The sequence below is a fragment of the Saccostrea cucullata genome, unplaced genomic scaffold, assembly GCF_032062105.1.
Source record: "Saccostrea cucullata isolate Sc308-1 unplaced genomic scaffold, CSIRO_AGI_Scuc_v1 ctg29, whole genome shotgun sequence".
NCBI lineage: Eukaryota > Metazoa > Mollusca > Bivalvia > Ostreida > Ostreidae > Saccostrea > Saccostrea cuccullata.
The window spans coordinates 645,360-664,811 of NW_026936770.1; the positions used below are offsets into that span (position 1 = coordinate 645,360).

At 35.5% G+C, this 19,452-nt stretch overlaps 1 protein-coding gene across 1 annotated transcript; it reads left to right on the forward strand.

Annotated features, from left to right (window-relative positions):
- The first annotated feature begins 10,704 nt into the window (after positions 1–10,704).
- On the forward strand, positions 10,705–16,715 carry LOC134246537 (lysosomal thioesterase PPT2-B-like). Its single transcript, XM_062728922.1, has 9 exons — positions 10,705–11,021; positions 13,543–13,696; positions 14,349–14,441; positions 14,577–14,628; positions 14,752–14,807; positions 14,887–14,970; positions 15,440–15,524; positions 15,656–15,710; positions 15,887–16,715. Exons 1-9 carry the CDS (start codon positions 10,854–10,856, stop codon positions 16,028–16,030), a joined length of 891 nt encoding a protein of 296 aa, XP_062584906.1. The 5' UTR covers positions 10,705–10,853; the 3' UTR covers positions 16,031–16,715.
- The last annotated feature ends 2,737 nt before the right edge of the window (positions 16,716–19,452 follow it).

Genomic DNA, 19,452 nt, shown 5'->3' on the forward strand with positions numbered 1-19,452 from the left:
AAACATCCTCAGGTAGTGTAGATTCAAGTTTGTTCAAATCATGACCCCGGGGGTAGGGCGGGGCCAAAATGGCCGACCAATGTTTTACATAGAAATATATAGGAAAATTCTTTAAGAATCTTCTTCTCAAGAATGACAAAGCCATAATTCATCATATTTATATGGAAGCATGCTCAGGTAGTCTAGATTCAAGTTTGTTCAAATCATGACCCCCGGGTGTAGGGCGGGGCCAAAATGGCCGACCAATGTTTTATATAGAAATATATAGGAAAATTCTTTAAAAATCTTCTTCTCAAGAATGACAAAGCCATTATTCACCATATTTATATGGAAGCGTGTTCAGGTAGTGTAGATTCAATTTTGTTCAAATCACGACCCCCGGGGGTAGGGCGGGGCCAAAATGGCCGACCAAAGTTTTACATAGAAATATATAGGAAAATTCTTTAAAAATCTTCTTCTCAAGAATGACAAAGCCATAATTCATCATATATATATGGAAGCATGCTCAGGTAGTGTAGATTCAAGTTTGTTCAAATCATGACCCCCGGGGGTAGGGCGGGGCCAAAATGGCCGACCAATGTTTTACATAGAAATATATAGGAAAATTCTTTAAAAATCTTCTTCTCAAGAATGACAAAGCCATAATTCATCATATTTATATGGAAACATGCTCAGGTAGTGTAGATTCAAGTTTGTTCAAATCATGACCCCCGGGTTTAGGGCGGGGCCAAAATGGCCGACCAAAGTTTTACATAGAAATATATAGGAAAATTCTTTAAAAATCTTCTTCTCAAGAATGACAAAGCCATAATTCATCATATTTATATGGAAACATGCTCAGGTAGTGTAGATTCAAGTTTGTTCAAATCATGACCCCCGGGGGTAGGGCGGGGCCAAAATGGCCGACCAAGGTTTTACATAGAAATATATAGGAAAATTCTTTAAAAATCTTCTTCTCAAGAATGACAAAGCCATAATTCATCATATTTATATGGAAGCATGCTCAGGTAGTGTAGATTCAAGTTTGTTCAAATCATGACCCCGGTGGGGGGGGGGGGGGGGGGGGTAGGGCGGGGCCAAAATGGCCGACCAATGTTTTACATAGAAATATATAGGAAAATTCTTTAAAAATCTTCTTCTCAAGAATGACAAAGCCATAATTCATCATATATATATGGAAGCATGCTCAGGTAGTGTAGATTCAAGGTTGTTCAAATCATGACCCCCGGGGGTAGGGCGGGGCCAAAATGGCCGACCAAGGTTTTACATAGAGATATATAGGAAAATTCTTTAAAAATCTTCTCAAGAATGACAAAGCCATTTTTCATCATATTTATATGGAAGCATGTTCAGGTAGTGTAGATTCAATTTTGTTCAAATCATGACCCCCGGGGGTAGGGCTGGGGCCAAAATGGCCGACCAAGGTTTTACATAGAAATATATAGGAAAATTCTTTAAACATCTTCTTCTCAATCATTTTCTAAAAAATAGCAAATCCATGATTGGTCATGGGACTACTTTTGGATTTAAACTTTACAATAAAAAGCCATTTTATACTAGTCCTACCGTTGGTGTTCAGGTGAGCAATGTGGCCCATGGGCCTCTTGTTTTTAATCCGTCACATTTACAAAAACGATGATTAGCCGACAAATATGTTTCAACACCGTGATTTCAACGGGCGATAGTCGGCTATTCATCGGTCGTTTTGTTGCCCGATTTTTACCTATATTTTCGTCAACAGACTAATTTTGTGTAAGTCTGGCCAGTTTTTAATTTTTTGTGAGTCGGTGGCCGATTCCTTCAATGAAGCAATTGTTGAATAGTCTGTCGACCAACATTCGATTATCGTCCGACCAGGCATCGGCAGACAGTTTTTAAAGTCGGTCCTCTGTCGGTCGACACTTGGGAATTGATTTTCGTACAAGTAGACCGACGGTGAAAATCAAACGATAATCAACGACGGTTGTCCTATTTATAAATAATTTTACAGTTAAAAGGAAATAATGTGACTACTTTTCCTTGGTCACATTTAATCCGATGTTCGGGCGAACAAATTTTTCTGGTATCGTCTGCTGAAAAACAAGAGCCCCATGGGCCACATCGCTCACCTGAGTAGCTTTGGCCGTGTTGTTCTTTACCACATTACCCCCTTGTAATACATATTGTGGCCCAACCCTACCACATGGGTCATAATTGGACAATTTAAAATCTACACTAAACAAGGATGCTTCCACATAAGTTTCAGCTTTTCTGACCCGGAAGTTCTTGAGAAGAAGATTTTAAAAGTTTTTTTTCCTATTTATTTCTATGTACAAATTTGATTCCCTATTGTGGCCCCGCCATACACCCGGGGGTCATGATTTGAACAATTTAGAATCTAGACTACCCCAGGATGCTTTCACACAAGTTTCAGTTTTTCTGGCCCAGTAGTTCTTGAGAAGAAGATTTTTTAATGACCCCACAATATTCTTTTCTTGATTATCTCCCCTTGTGAGAGGACCTGGCCCTTCATTTTAACAATTTAAACTTCCCTTTACCTAGGGATCCTTTGTACCAAGTTTGGTTAAAATTAAAATAACGATAATCAACGACGGTTGTCCTATTTATAAATAATTTTACAGTTAAAAGGAAATAATGTGACTACTTTTCCTTGGTCACATTCAAGCCGATGTTCGGGCGAACAAATTTTTCTGGTATCGTCTGCTGAAAAACAAGAGGCCCATGGGCCACATCGCTCACCTGAGTAGCTTTGGCCGTGTTGTTCTTTATCACATTACCCCCTTGTAATACATATTGTGGCCCAACCCTACCACATGGGTCATAATTGGACAATTTAAAATCTACACTAAACAAGGATGCTTCCACATAAGTTTCAGCTTTTCTGACCCGGAAGTTCTTGAGAAGAAGATTTTAAAAGTTTTTTTTTTCCTATTTATTTCTATGTACAAATTTGATTCCCTATTGTGGCCCCGCCATACACCCGGGGGTCATGATTTGAACAATTTAGAATCTAGACTACCCCAGGATGCTTTCACACAAGTTTCAGTTTTTCTGGCCCAGTAGTTCTTGAGAAGAAGATTTTTTAATGACCCCACAATATTCTTTTCTTGATTATCTCCCCTTGTGAGAGGACCTGGCCCTTCATTTTAACAATTTAAACTTCCCTTTACCTAGGGATCCTTTGTACCAAGTTTGGTTAAAATTAAAATAACGATAATCAACGACGGTTGTCCTATTTATAAATAATTTTACAGTTAAAAGGAAATAATGTGACTACTTTTCCTTGGTCACATTCAAGCCGATGTTCGGGCGAACAAATTTTTCTGGTATCGTCTGCTGAAAAACAAGAGGCCCATGGGCCACATCGCTCACCTGAGTAGCTTTGGCCGTGTTGTTCTTTACCACATTACCCCCTTGTAATACATATTGTGGCCCAACCCTACCACATGGGTCATAATTGGACAATTTAAAATCTACAATAAACTAGTGCTAATTGTAACAGGGACCGTTACAGATGTTCCCCAAACGCTCCCCAACTCCCTTTTGGTGCCATATTCCCGGTAATCTCTATTAGATAAGAAATACTTTATGGAATTTAAACTCAATCAAGGTCTTCCCAGAAAAATACAAAATGTATTTAAAAATAGGCATTGCACGCGTGTTCATGTGCGTAATGATCATATTATCTTGTCTACACTATCTCAAATTTTAATATACTTAATATCAAAGCATTTAATCCAAAAGTATTATAAAATACACTCATTCGAGTGTATTTTTAATTTTACTCATTTCATGTGCACGCACACGCAAGCATGTGCATAATGACTACACCTTCTTGTAGGAGTCCCTTATATTTATCTATGTTCTAAATCCAATCCTGTTTGGTTGAAAACCAAGGGAGTTATAGCCATTTAAAGTTTCAGCCAATCAGATTACAGCACACATGCATGCGCATGATTTCATAAATTTTTATCTTTATCGTATTGAAGGATATCTAAATGAATGACTATATTTTAAAATTCGAAACATTTCGTCAAAAAACAAAGGAGATATAGCCATATAAAGTTTCAGCCAATCAGATTGCAGCATACGTGCATGCGCGTGATTTCATGATTTTTTTCTATATCATATTTTAGGATATCCTAATGCATGACTATGTTTTAAATTTCAAAGCATTTCATCAAAAAACAAAGGAGATATAGCCATTTAAAGTTTCAGCCAATCAGATTGCAGCACGCGCGCATGCGCATGCTTTCATGAAAATTTTTATATATCATGCTGTAGATCTTCATAATGTAGGACTATGTTCAAAATTTCAAAAGATTATGACAAGAAACAAGAAAGATATTGAGACTTTAATTTCAGCCAATCAGAGCGAAGCGCACGTGCATACGCGTGAGATCTTGCTATTTTGACCAGGCCATCTTGTCTATACTACTAATGTATCCTTACATTATGAGTTTCAAAAAAATTCATCAAGAAAAAGAAAAGTTATAGCAATATCCATTATATTGGTCATTTCACGTGTTGCACGTGCACGCTCTTGCAAGCACGTGCGCACAAAATGACCTTCGTTCGGCAAATCTACATAACATGTCTACTGACCCTAAAAACATTTTACCTTAGTCGGATGTGTAGTTTACAAGATCACTCGTGGACAAAATTTTCCCAGGAATAATAATAATAACTAGAGCCGAGCTCGTTGCAAAGCAACGAGTAGGTCTTCCGTCCTGTTTGACCGGAAGTGCACCTGTAACTTTCATTTAAAAAAAAAGAGTAATGAAGTTCAAAAATGGTTTAATCTTCCAAATCTTTATGAATTTATTCAATATTAAGCCATTTTTGGCTACTTCCGGTTTGACCGGAAGTGACGTCGACGGACTGAAAATTAAGATTTAAGCTTCCAGTGACATATGTTACCCAAAAACCTGTCAAGAACGGAAAAAATATGCAATTTTGGACTACTTCCGGTTTGACCGGAAGTGACGTCGCCCGACGTATTTCGACGACACCATTCGATAAAGCTTGATATTTAGAACAACTTTGCTTCTTTGACGTATTACAAATTCTCAATACTTTTTGAGATATAAAGGAAAAACTGTCGGCCCTTTTTGGCCCTTTATTGTAGGGGCCAGCCCCTTTTCGTTGATATCTTTCGTAAGATCGTGACATTCTTCACAACTTTTGTTCTATATGTCTTAACAAAATATTAACATGTAAAAAGATATTGCAAAAAATGTGTTAAAAAATTTTAAATTCCCAATAGGTCTTTTTTCGAGCCATAGCGAGCGCCGACGTGCGGCACTTCCGGAGAAAAAGAGTGGTGTGTGACAAAAGAGCACACATTGCTCTATCATCGCTGAAAATCTCATGTTTCTGTCTTAAGGCATTTTCGAGAAAAATGATGGACAATGAGACCCCCTGAAAATCACTAAATCGCGGAAATCTCAAAACCGGAAGTGACGTCATCAAAACAAAAAATTATATATCAGGTTTGTTTGATGTTCTATCAGTCCTGAAGGTTTCATCAAAATCGAACGAGCCGTTTCCGAGAAATCGTGCACACAAAATCGGTAAGAAAAAAAACAATAATAATAATAATAACTAGAGCAAAGCTCGTTGCAAAGCAACGAGTAGGTCTTCCGTCCAGTTTTGGCCGGAAGTGACGTCAACAAAAGAAAGCAAATAGCTAAGTCGTCTCCAGTGACTTTATAATTTCAATTTTGCGTCAAAACCTTCAAAAATAAGCTATTTCTGGCTACTTCCGGTTTGACCGGAAGTGACGACGACGGACGGAAAATTAATTTTTATGCTCCCAGAGACGCATGTTACCCAAAAACTTGTCAAGAAATGCAAAAATAGGCATTTTCCGACTACTTCCGGTTTGGCCGGAAATGACGACGCCGGTTGTTTTTTGACGACTCCATAAGATAAAGCTTGACATTTTAAACAACTTTGCTTCTTTGACGTATTACAAATTCTCAAAACTTTTTGAGATATAAAGAAAAAACTTTCGGCCCCTCTGGGTCCTTTATTTTAGGGGCCAGCCCTTTTTACCAGATATGATTTGAAAGATCTTGGAATTCTACACTTCTTTTATTCTATACATCTTAACAAAATATTTTTAGGTTAAAAGATATCGAAGAAAAGGTGTTAGAAATTTTAAAATTCTCGACATGCCCTTTTTCGGACAATAGAGAGCGTCGGCGTGCAGCACTTCCGGTGAAAATGAAATGCGTATGTCACATCTACATACATTGCTCTATCATTGCTCAAAACTCAAGTTTCTATCCTAAGCCGTTTTTGAGAAAACTCGCGGACAAACTGACCCCCTGAAAATCACTAAATCGTGAAAATCTCAAAACCGGAAGTGACGTCATCAAAACAAAAAATTATATATCAAGTTCGTTTGATGTTCTATCAGTCCTGGAAGTTTCATGAAAATCTGGCGAGCCGTTTCCGAGAACTCGCGTGCACAAAATCGGTAAGAAAAAAAACAATAATAATAATAAAAATAGTGGAAAAGAAACCTAAGAATAACAAGAAGGTCTTCCGCTGAAGACGGAAGACCTTAATAAAAATAGTGGAAAAGAAACCTAAGAATAACAAGAAGGTCTTCCGCTGAAGACGGAAGACCTTAATAATAATAATAATAAGAAACAGAGTAAAAACAATATGTTCCCCAACTTCGTTTGGGGAACATAACAAGGATGCTTCCACATAAGTTTCAGCTTTTCTGACCCGGAAGTTCTTGAGAAGAAGATTTTAAAAGTTTTTTTTTCCTATTTATTTCTATGTACAAATTTGATTCCCTATTGTGGCCCCGCCATACACCCGGGGGTCATGATTTGAACAATTTAGAATCTAGACTACCCCAGGATGCTTTCACACCAAGTTTCAGTTTTTCTGGCCCAGTAGTTCTTGAGAAGAAGATTCTTTAATGACCCCACAATATTCTTTTCTTGATTATCTCCCCTTGTGAGAGGACCTGGCCCTTCATTTTAACAATTTAAACTTCCCTTTACCTAGTGATCCTTTGTACCAAGTTTGGTTAAAATTGGCCCAGTGGTTCTTGAGAAGTCAAAAATGTGAAAAGTTATCAGACAGACGGACAGCTAGACGGACAGACAGACGGACGACAGACAAAATGTGATCAGAAAAGCTCACTTGAGCCTTTGGCTCAGGTGAGCTAAAAATGAATTGTCACAGTTTTGAAAATGTTTGCAAAATTTCATATAGACTAAAAGGCCCATATCTAAGAAGCACGAAAACTTAAGATTTCTTTATATTTTACAGATTTATTATGTATGTCATTTCCATTCAAAAAATATATATCAATCTATGCATCAAAATTTTGTTCGTGTTATATGTTTTCTTAAATGGTTAAATATTTATAAGTCAGCCAATCGTCGCCCGATCATAGAGTTCTGTGCTACAGTTTGATTTTAAGCGTCGGTCGAAATTCTGGAAACCCTTATTGTCGAACGATGGACGACCGACTTTAAAAAATGAGCTCCGATGGTCGGACGATGATCGAATGTTGGTCAAAGGATTACTTCAATTGAAGAAATCGGCCACCGATGCATAAAAAATTGGACCAATGGACACAAAAGTCGGTCTATGAAAAAAGAAGTCAAAATTGGACAAGACAACGTCCAATGAACTGCCGACTGTCACACGAAGAATCCCATTTTGCTTCAAAAACCGTACGTCGGCCGTTGGTCGTTTTTTGGAAATGTGACTGGGGTTTTTTGAGTCGTCAAATACTAGTGTTGGACGATCACTTTTTTCAGACGATGATAGGAGAAAACAATTGGTCAGCCGATCACGTCTTTCTGCAGAATTGTTAACTAAAATTGAAAGATCTTTAGTCGACACTCACGGCCATTGAATAATGATGGATCTTTTTTGTAACAGCGCCTATTGAGAATTGGAACCTCGGTTTAAACGGTATCATCCGAAGATCCGGTCTCCTCGTCCCACAGTGGGATTCTAGCCCGCAACGTCAGGATCAACTCCTTACTTCGCGACTTTATTGCAAAAGCTCTAACCCCCTGCCCACGTGCGACTTTTGGATGGTAAAAAAATCAGAGATGATACTGCGAAGGAGTGATACTACTGCAGCTAGGGCAAGATACCGGTATTTACTAATTTATTAATTATAATGAACTTTTTATTTGAACAATGACTTACAACTTGCATTTTTGCCCTGGAATCGAACCGAACGCCAAAAATTGACTTGCACGGTGCTTTATTACTTTAGATAAGACTATTGGAACTTCAGTCGGTCGATGCCAGCAGTTCTCTCGGGTATCAATGGTAGGCTAAAGATGCGTCATGCAAAAATTCCTGGTGTCCTGGGTTTGTTTATGGAATTAAAAAACAATTTAAAAACAAAAATGCACTAGATCAGATAAAATTTTAATTTTAGTGTACTAGTATATATGTATATGACTATAATGTCCATTCGAGTCAGTCATTCAATTTTGACATCGTTAGAAAATTAGGGGAAAAAACCATTGAATTATATTGAAGCAAAAAATAAAATAATGAAAACCCAAAATTAAAGCTACATGACAGACCAGGACGTGGAAGATGTGACAAGAACGCTGTTTTTAGACTTTATACAACCATTCCTAGGATAAATAAGTTATAAACTGGCCTTTTTATCATAGAGAACTCCTTCTTTAATAAAAATAAATCTTAGATATTTCCTATTATGTGATTGATATGCACACAAATACCATGCAGGTCCTCCAACAATCCTTCTTTCTTTCTTTTTTTAAAAAGCAGAATTTATTAATCAGCTTTTACATGAAAAGAAGAAACCACCATTTGTTGCCCTTACACTCAAAACTTAAACCATTTTTGTATTCACTTGCAGCAGAATCTGTACAAAATCTAATACGTGGACAGGAGAAAACACTTGCTGTGGCCTTCAACTCAACATTTAGATATATCGACGACGTATTGTCAATTAACAATAGTTATCTTCATCGCCTGCATGCGGAGTTTATATTTCTCAGTTGATTCGATACACGAGAGCATGCTCCATGTATTAAAAATTTCTAAATCGAGGTAAATTTTTGACAAAAAAATTGCTGAATATCAGTAGTCTTGTTTAAAGTCATAATTTCGTAGTCTGTGTTCGATACAATGACCTTGTCAGCAAATACAATTTATCATTATGCCAAATGCTTATTGTCGATTTTCATACTAATTGTTGAACCATTACATACATACTTAATTGTCGACAGATTTTTTTTCCGTTATAGGCCGATCATGACAAGGAGCATATGGCCGGTGTGACCGGTTGGCATCTTTGTGAGGAGTAAAGAAAGATGGTTGATTGAATACTAGTATTTACTGGAACCCACAATGTATCTTTCTTTGTAAGGATTCTTATGAAGTTTCGGAATCCTATATATATATATACACATATATATGGTAGTTCAAATTCATTTTGTTTCTTCAGGATATTAAAAATATTCAAAACTGACATATGATTTTCAAGAATTTCTTCCTTAGAAAGGGAACTATGAGTATAAGTTGGATTACCACTCGTAGAATTTTAAAAAGATTTTTGAAGTTCTATATCCCTTAGTTAAGTGCTCCGTGCTAAGCAGGGATCTATGAATTTGTACTTTACTGAAAAAAGTATTTCACTTTGCTATTCACCTTTGAAAACTAATTTCTGTTAATAATGTATTGAAGGGTCAGTTTAAAAGATAATACAAAAAGAAGTTGTAAGGGTCAGGTAGACCTGTTAAATATAGAAAAAGTAAAAATTAGCTAAAATAAGTGACTAGTATCAAATTTGATGACAAAAGAGGTCAATGTAAGAGGGAATAAGATTGGTTTATTAACGTTCTCAAGCACTTTTATCAATCTACAAAATGGTAATGAAAATTATAAGGAAGTAAGTTTTTTTGATATGTTACTGCATGGGTACTAGCCCAATTCCTTATGTAATCCCAGACCATCCTCTTAATTCTACTTTTGGCCATAAAACTTCCTCTTCATTATTTTAAAATTTTATTTCGCTTTAAGGGTTCCTTTATATAATTGATTTAGATGATACTCAGATGACCGTTATGGACCTTGGGCCTTTATTATGAATTGTTCATAATTCACATGTCTCACTTCATGCAGACTTCAAATTCATAATTCAAGTATCTGTCAATAATCTTTTTTTTTGCTTTAAGAGCAGTCGTGAATTGGAATTTCTCACGTTTATTTTCGTTTCAACATACTTTTATCATGTAGCGATATCTCAAGTACATATAAGCATTATATGATGTATCAAATTGTCTTCCTTGTGAAATGACAAAGTTTAATTAGTGTACAAATGATAAAACTCTAAACAAATAAAGTGCCATACTTGTCTAGTGTCCTACTATGACCAATTTTCCTAAAATTACAATTCATAGCTATCATGATTTATTGAAACTCTCACAAAACAAACACTCAAAAAAGGATAATTTTTTTTAAAAATCAGAGTAAGAGTTTTATGCGAAATAAAAGCATAATAAAATAGAGAGAATTAATAAATGTTTAGATTGTTTATTCAAATAGTAATAATAGTAATCTTTCGACAAGATTTTTTCCGTGTAAAGAATTTGCCTACTCAAGTGTATTGAATTAGAAAACACGGAAATGCACGTTTTATTTAAAGTATAATATTAATACATAAAATTCTGTATTATATCAAGAGGTTCTAAAACGACCATCGGGATACAGATATAAATGTCTAAATCTCCGATAGGAATTTCCTTAAACCTCGAACACGGAAGACCAGAGGGTCCCGTTTTCTAGAAATATTAACCAGACTTTAGTCAGATTTCCGACGTACAATGTATACAGACATCAGAGGGTGGACTGTCAGAATCAGGCTCTTTCCTCTTCTCGCGTTATTTTTCTTCTCCACGGTAACTGCCTACAAACCTGTTGTTTTGGTACATGGTGTTTTTGGCACTGCTGACGGGGAGTTCAGACAAACCTTTGATAAATGGATCCCCGAAGTAAGTCACTTTTTATCCTCCTCCGACTTATTGCTACAAATTTGCAAAAATGCATCATTTAATTCGTTGTCATCAAATTTGGGAAATATCCTAAGAAAATATACGTGTATAAAAATATTTATATCATACAAAACGTTGGCTGTATTTCTATGAAAATAAAAAAGAAACTCTAGACGCATAAATCCTCACCTACCAAAGTTCTCCTGAATTTGATTTAATGCTACATAATTAGAATCGCAAAGAAGGAAAGGAAAGAAAAACATCCATGAAGAATGCTGGAACAGAAATGACATTTTAGAAATTGCAGGATTATACCGGAAACACTGATGCATTGAGAACTTTAAACACTATATGGACACAGAATTTTGTAAATAGCTTCAGACCTAACGAGTTATAACGGGTCATCCTCTCTAGCGATAAATCTTTTCCTATTACTCAGGCTGCATCTTCTCATTCTTCCTCTTTCATGAAAATATTTAGTTCGGACTTATACTAAATAGTAATGATATAGTCCACTGGTCTAACATCAAAGATAAAACTTGAAACATTCACTACTAAAGATTAAACCGTCGAATTTTTAACGTTATTTGTTAACTTTATCATTTTTTTCAGGCGGAGGGAGCTTTTAGATTGAAATATTTTTACTACTTTTTATCCTCTTTTGTTATACACGCGCAAAAAATAATCTTAAGGAAATATTTTTCTTTGAAATTGAAAGAAATAAGTTCAATTCTTCCGACTATCAAAAGTACTGAAATATCTTGATCTGCCTATAACAAACAAAATGCACATAAAACAATCCGTTTTGACGTTATTTTCATTTATAGGAATTGAAGGAATTAAAAGAACTATATGCGGTATATTGCATATGTTTGCCCCCACAAAAGTCAAATTTTGAAAACTTCCTAATGTGCTGAATTCAATAAATTGTACGAGAAATATAAGTTAACAGAAAATATTATAGTTCCAGAGCAGTGTATTCACAATTTCTGTTTTTATGACGTCACAAACTAGTCCGATTTTATATCCTTTTCCAGAAAGAGGACAAAATGGACAAAATTTCAACAATTTAAGCTTTAAAATTTATAGAGCGTATGTGTGTTCAGGAACAATATTGACATATTTCATTGATATTATCATTCTACACATTATATCAAAATATTTATCCTGAACACACATACGCTCGGTGACTTTTATTCAAAATATCGACGAAATACGAGGGTCATTCAAAAAATACGTAGACAATGCTTCTCATCGTCATATGATTATTACAGGATTATAGATCAACACATTTTCGTAAACATAAACATTTATTTCGTCGAAGTGTGAAGTTTCATTCCATTTGATTAATTAGAACTCATGTTAGCCAAAATTAAAAGCAACATGTTTTGTTACCACGGAGCACGGTTAACCAATATTGTAACGTCAAAAACAACGTTGAGAAAGTTTATCAAAAGTATACACATTTTTGTTATTTCAAACACGATTTGTTGGTCTTTTCCATTCAAAACACATATCCACAATACTTAATACCTGGTTTGCTAACAATTGTACAAATATAGCTTAAATTAAAATGTTATTGTCTTCAAATTCTTTGATTTACCATTCAACTTTATTATTTGTGCAACATTGAAGCGCACATCACGTTCAATGACGTACCTTACTCTTTTGACAATATTTTTAACTTTAACATGTTTCTTTGCAGACAATCCATCGTCCGATTCAAACTCGCTACCACTCAAAATTTGTATTTTCAACTTAATTCAAATACACAGATTTTTTTTCATACAGATCCTGGTTTATAAGGATGTTTAAAGCTTGTAGAAAAAGTTTCCCGAATGTAAAGTCTAATTTTATTGCTACTTGCTGCTCCGTGACGTCCTTCAACGTCATGGTTTTTTGCCTTTTTTAATCAAGTCCATATGTATTTAGAAGCTGATATCTTTTAAATGGAACGAGATATAACATAACCTGATTTCATTTCAATTAATAAGCAATACTTTATTTAAACATGTAAATTTCATTTCGTTTCAGCTCCATTTATTAGAGGTGTAGCTGTAAATACTATAAAGTGAAAATTAGAAAATTACTCAATTTTGACGGTGCTCCGTGACCCCAATTCTGCTGTTCTAAATCCTTGTTAATTTTAATAGATATTAGGATATATTCCAATTTTTTTACTCAAATTATTTGAATCTGCTGTTAAAATATTTGTACCAAATTTGGATATAATATGACGTTAAATAAAAAAGTTAGGACAAAAGTCTACGAACTTTTTGAATGACCCTCGTATGTACATTTTTCTGCAAAATTCATAAAAAACGGAAATTACGTCATATTTGTTACGTCATTACGTACATATGACGTCATTACTTATGAAATCATTCTGTGCTTTGAAGTCAGCATATACTCCCCTGTTTAAGGACTTAATTAAATATTACTCCATCAAAGTTTGATTTTGGGGGGCAAATGTTGGTTAATACCGCATATAGTTCTTTGTTTGAATTTATGTTCCCTCTAGGAACATAAGGGTACTACTATTTACCCGATCCGTCTGTATGAGAAGTTGTGTAGCCTCACTCCCATGTGGATCCAGATCGCTAAAATACGACAGAAGGTAGCAGACATCATGTCGAACCATTCAGACGGCATCCATTTTGTATGCTTCTCGCAAGGTATTTCTACTCATTAAAACCATCAGGAGAAGGAGAGAAGAAAAGAATGAAATTAAAGATACAAAAAATTATTATAAAAAAAATTCCAAAAAATCCTCATTGCACATTTCAAAATTTTACTACAGGAATGTGATATGTGTTTCTTATTTATTTTGTGTTTTCATGACATGGTCTCTATTCCTTAAAATAATGATTTTGACCCCATTAAAGATGATATACCGGAAAATTTTTATTATTCTGAAAAGAACTGTTTTGATAATATAAAAATATTTCTATTTAAATTAATAATAGTTCAAACTAGTACTTTTTTGGTCAGACTGTTTTTGATTCACATGTATTAGAGATGGTAAAGGTAAAAACGAGTACTCTTTTGGTCTGAATAGTTTTGATACATTTGAGATGATAAAGGTTAAACTGGTGCCATTTGGTCAGTCTAATTTTATTACATAAGAGATGATAATGGTTAAACGAGTACTCTTTTGTTCAGAATAATTTTGATACATTAGAGGTAAAACTAGTGTCAGAATAATTTTGATACATTAGAGACGATTGAGGTATTGCTAAAACTCTCTTGGTGAGACTTTTTTCGTTACATATGAGATGATACGGGTAAAGGGTAAAATCTGGTGCTATTCTAATAAAACTCTTTTAGGTGGATTACTTTGCCGTGGTGTGTTGTCCTCAATGAACCACAATGTGGACACGTTCATCTCTCTGTCCTCTCCACAGGCGGGGCAATACGGAAGTAAGTTAGAGAAAATAAAATTAAAAAAAACTAATAAAAATAAATAAATAATAAAGCAAATACAAAATGTATTGCTTTATAGTCATTTTTCTGATTATTTATCAAAATTTATTCGTTTGATCTTAATTTTTACAGTACCAGAACGATGGAAGAAATATATCGATATTCTGAAAAAGACAGCTTACAAGTCAGTATAATGAACTCTAGCATATACTCATCTAAATTAAATAAACCCTCTGATTTTTTTTCTGATTTTGCGTAAGATTATGTTGGTAAATGTATTTAAATAAAGAACATCAATTACACACAGGCTTCTGTACTCAAACTTCTTCCAAGAAAGACTCTCCATTGCAAATTACTGGAATGGTACGTATTGATATGCACTTTAAAAGGCTTTTTTACATGACTTTGTAAATTCTATAGTTTGTTATATTTTAATTTTAAGACCCCCACCATCAAGATCTTTTCCGGCAACATTCTGCGTTTCTGGCACCTCTTGACGGTACGACTCCAACAGCTAACTTAACAGGTACCACATTCAGTATCAACACTACTGAAGTATTCATTATTTTTTAACGACATTATAGAACAATTCTCAGGTAAGCTTGGACTCTCAGTGAGGTGTGGCATTCTCGGCGCTACGTAATAAGCGTCTGTCAAATGGCAAATAGATTCTCGTTGGTTAATAACATCAGGAACTTTATATTGTTGTTGACAACGATGGGACGACTTAAGCCCCACCTCTTTGCCGGACGAGACATTGGAGACAATGCATGGTATTGGTTATTCGATACACTGACATTTGCCCGAATTTCTATCCCATGTATATTTCAACAATAAATGAAAGCTGTGTAATTTTCAGATGCTAATTATGTAAAGTCGAGAATGTCACGCCTTACTGAAAGTCCAAGCTTACCTGAGAATCGTCCTAAAGTCAAATAACTTGTTACTGCTTTCCTAAAAATGTCAATCTTGATTTTTTTTTTCTTCTTTCAAAGAATACAAAATTAATTTTCTGAAACTCCGGAAATTAGTTTTGATTGGTGGGCCACAAGATGACGTCATCAGACCTTGGGAGTCCAGGTAAACAAATAGATCCCAAATTAAGTTCTTACAATTTCTGAATAATTTTCGGGAAGATTTGTGTTAAAACTGAAACTTCAGTTTAATGCTGTCAAAATAAAAATGGCTAATGATTTTGGGATCTCTTTCAGTCATTTTGGTTTTTATGACGACAAAGAAGGAGTAGTTGAAATGAAAAAGCAGCAGGTGACATTTCCTTAATGCTTTTATTAGGTTATAATCGTCATTTTCTAAGAAAACTCGGCGTTATTTAGTTGTTTATATATAAAGCCAAAATTTTATATTCAGTACGACATGAAATCAATTTTTTGAATCATGATTATAAGAATATGTGTCATTGATATATTGTGGGTATTTTGTAGTTCTTTGTTAAAGACGATTTTGGATTGAAAACGCTCTACAATAAGGGAAAGGTTACGACTTTCACTTTCTCGGGAGTTCGTCACTCACAATGGTACACCAACCGCACAGTATTCAACGAGGCAATACTGCCATTCTTAACATAGGATGGAGATTATTTGCTCCAGGAGTATGTGCCGGTGAAAATACATCTTTCATCAACCAAAATATCCTCTCAAAATACAGCATACGTTTACAAATTGAAAAGCTTTTAGCCATATTTTGTTCTTTCTAGTTCTAATGTCTCTCTTAGAATACTTTGTGTGTGTGTTTTTGTTTGTATGCGTGAAGTGATTGGTTTCAAATACTAAACAAATACGTGAAAACTACAAGCAAACCCAGACAAGCAAGCCGCGGCATTACATCAGAGCAACAGAGAATCTCGTAGACAGAGGCTCTTGAAGAGGATGACAAGTACTGAACTGGCGACAGGTTACACTCGTGAATGAGGACACTATAAAGGCAGAAGTTGCAGCTTCCAAGGAAGAAATCTTATTCAGAAAATATACGATACTCGCAACATCAGCAACCTTATTGCACACTTGCAATCTTTGTACAATAACAATATTATTTCTGAAAAACATAACGTAGAGCGATCTTAATTGTGAGTGAAAATACAGTAAACCAACTTTTATTCGCGTGCGTGAAATATTCGCGAGTTTCGCGACCAACTTTGCTTTACATTGGTAGAGAACGATTCCTCAGTCGCGAAAATTAATCGTCGCGGATTGATTTTAAACTGACGAATCGCGAATAAAAGATGACGCGAATAATAGTTGGTTTACATTACTGTGAGTGGTGAGCTCATTAAATACCCCCGCTTCCAGTATGATTACATGTACATGTATAATGGCAAAGTTCAATTTTTAATCTGGGAGACCCGAAATAAGTGTCAGATCAAGAAGTATAAATAGGAGTTCAATCTCATTATGTACATGTAATAAACTTTAAGGATCTTTGAAAGTATCATTTAATTTTATTCGGTGGGATAGGAGGAGTTGCGGATAAGAGATGGGTACGCTTCAATATTACAAGAAAATTGCAGTTCGATGGTTTGCTATATGGGAAATCCGAAATATGTTTCCGATCAAAAAATAAAATATGAGGAGCACAATGACACTATGTATCAAAGATCCTATGAAAGTCTCATTAAATTTCATTTAGTGGTATAATAGGAGTTCCTGATGTAAGATGGGTACCCTAAAGCGTAACAGACAGACATACGGACGGACATCCCGATTACTGAGCATTGAGATCATTGGCCTTGAACAAGCTTGAATCCCCTTTACTCAAGAATGCTAAATGTGGCAAGTTTTGTTGAAGTTGGCCCAGTGGTTCTAGAGAAAAAGTCGAAAGTGTGTTAAGTTAACAGTCGGACGACGGACAAAATATGATCATAATACACATGTAACTCACTTTGGCTGAGGTGAGCTAAAAATAGTACATACGTATTTATTAAAACTGTCAAATAAAATTACACTCTTAGTGAACTTCAGTATACAACAGAAGTTGGACCAAAAAATATCAGAGGGAAACTGAACTAAGAAAAGAAGGATTTGCTGCCATAAAATAAAAAAAACTGTTTCAACTTCCTGATGCGAACAAAATTATTTATAGATGTACAAATGTTGTAAACCTAGATCATCTTGGCCGCTTTTTTTTTTTTTTTTTTTTTTTGGCTGACACTGAACTACGTAAAATTTTGATCCACCCTACCCCAGGGGCCATAAATCTTAACAAACTTGATTCTACACTTTGTATCTAAGTTTCAGCATTTCTGGTTAAATGGTTGAAAGGCTGGTTAATTCCCCCTTTAATTTTTTAGTATAGTCAATCAGGGTAATGAGGTAATGTATGAATACAATTTTATTAATTAGGTTGACCCCTACAGCCCTGACGTTTCAACTCTTCTACTGATCGTCGCCATGTTTCCATTTGTTGCCTTCTGTTTCGCTTTTTGTCCCCGTTTTCGATGAAAGTTGGGGATATTCATTTCGGTCTGTCCGTCCGCCTGTCCGTCTGTCTGGAACACCTTCGTTTCCGCAAGATAACTTGAGAAGCCCTGGGCGTTTGCAATGAAATTGTACACGACAACTTCCAATGGCCTAAAGAAGACCTCTAATGATTTGAGGTGATTTATCTTAGAAGCTTTTGCAATGAAATTTTATACAATAAGTCCCTATAGCCCCGTTCGCCCCTCTCAAAGTGCCCCGCCCCGTTTTTTTAAATGGAAAATTTGTTGGCATCGAACACATAGTTTTAGACTTACTCCCACTGGGACGTGGAGATCGGTCCTTCGGGTGAGACCGTATTAACTGAGGTCCCGTGTCGCAGAAAGTGCTGGCATGAAAAGGATCCCTCACTGCTCAATGGCCGAAAGTGGCTAGTATAGGACAAAATTCGTAGCCCTTTAACGGCAAGTGGTAGCGTATCAATATGTGTGAAAAATTCTCGAGAGACGTTATACAACATACAAACAACACTCCCTTAGCATATGAAGGATCCAGGATGATCCCGTTTTTATGCCCCCGTAAACGAAGTTTCGGGGTTAAATAGTTTTTGTCGTGTCCGTCCGTCCGTCTGTCTGTCTGTCTCTCTGTCTAGCTGTCTGTTTGTCCGCAAAAACTTTAACCTTGTCTATAACATTTGATTAAGTGGAGCTATGACTTTCATATTTCACATGTGTATTCCTTGTGACAAGACCTTTCTTTGGGTACCACGAAATTTGACCTTTTGACCTTCACCTTGGAGTTTGACCCACTTTTACACAAAAATTCTTAACTTTTACTTTGGCCATATCTTTTAAACAGTAGATACCACGACCTTTATACTTCATGTATGTATTTTTGTGGCAAGACCTTTTATTGGATACCAACAACCTTGACCTTTTGACCTTGACCATGATGATTTCCGTATTTATGGAAAAACTTTAACATTGGCCATAACTTTTAAACGGTAAGGTATAGGGTTTTCAAACTTCACATATGTAATTCTTGTGAGTTTGACCCATTTTTACACAAAAATCTAACTTTTACTTTGGCCCTAGTTTTTAAACAGTAGATACTAGGAATTTTATATTTCAAATATGAATTTTTTGTGGCAAGGCCTTTCATTTGAAATCAACAATTTTGACCTTTTGACCTTGACCTTGGAGATATCCGTCCTTCGAAAAAACTTTAACCTTGGCCAAAACTTTTAAACGGTAAGGGCTAGAGCTTTAATACTTCACATATGTAATCCTTGTGAGAAGACGCTTCATTGGATATCAACAACATTGACTCTTTGACCTTGACCTTGGAGTTTGACCTACCTTTTACAAACTTTAACCTTGGCCATAACTTTTGAACGGTAAGGGCCAGCGCTTTCACACTTCCCATTTGTAATCTTTGAGACAAGGCATTTTTTTTTTAGAAACCAACCACCTTGATCCTTTGACCTTGACCCCGGGGTTTGTCCTATCTTTAAAAACGTCAACCTTGGTCATAACCTTTGAACAGGTGGTGCTAGGAATTTATATTTCACATTTGTA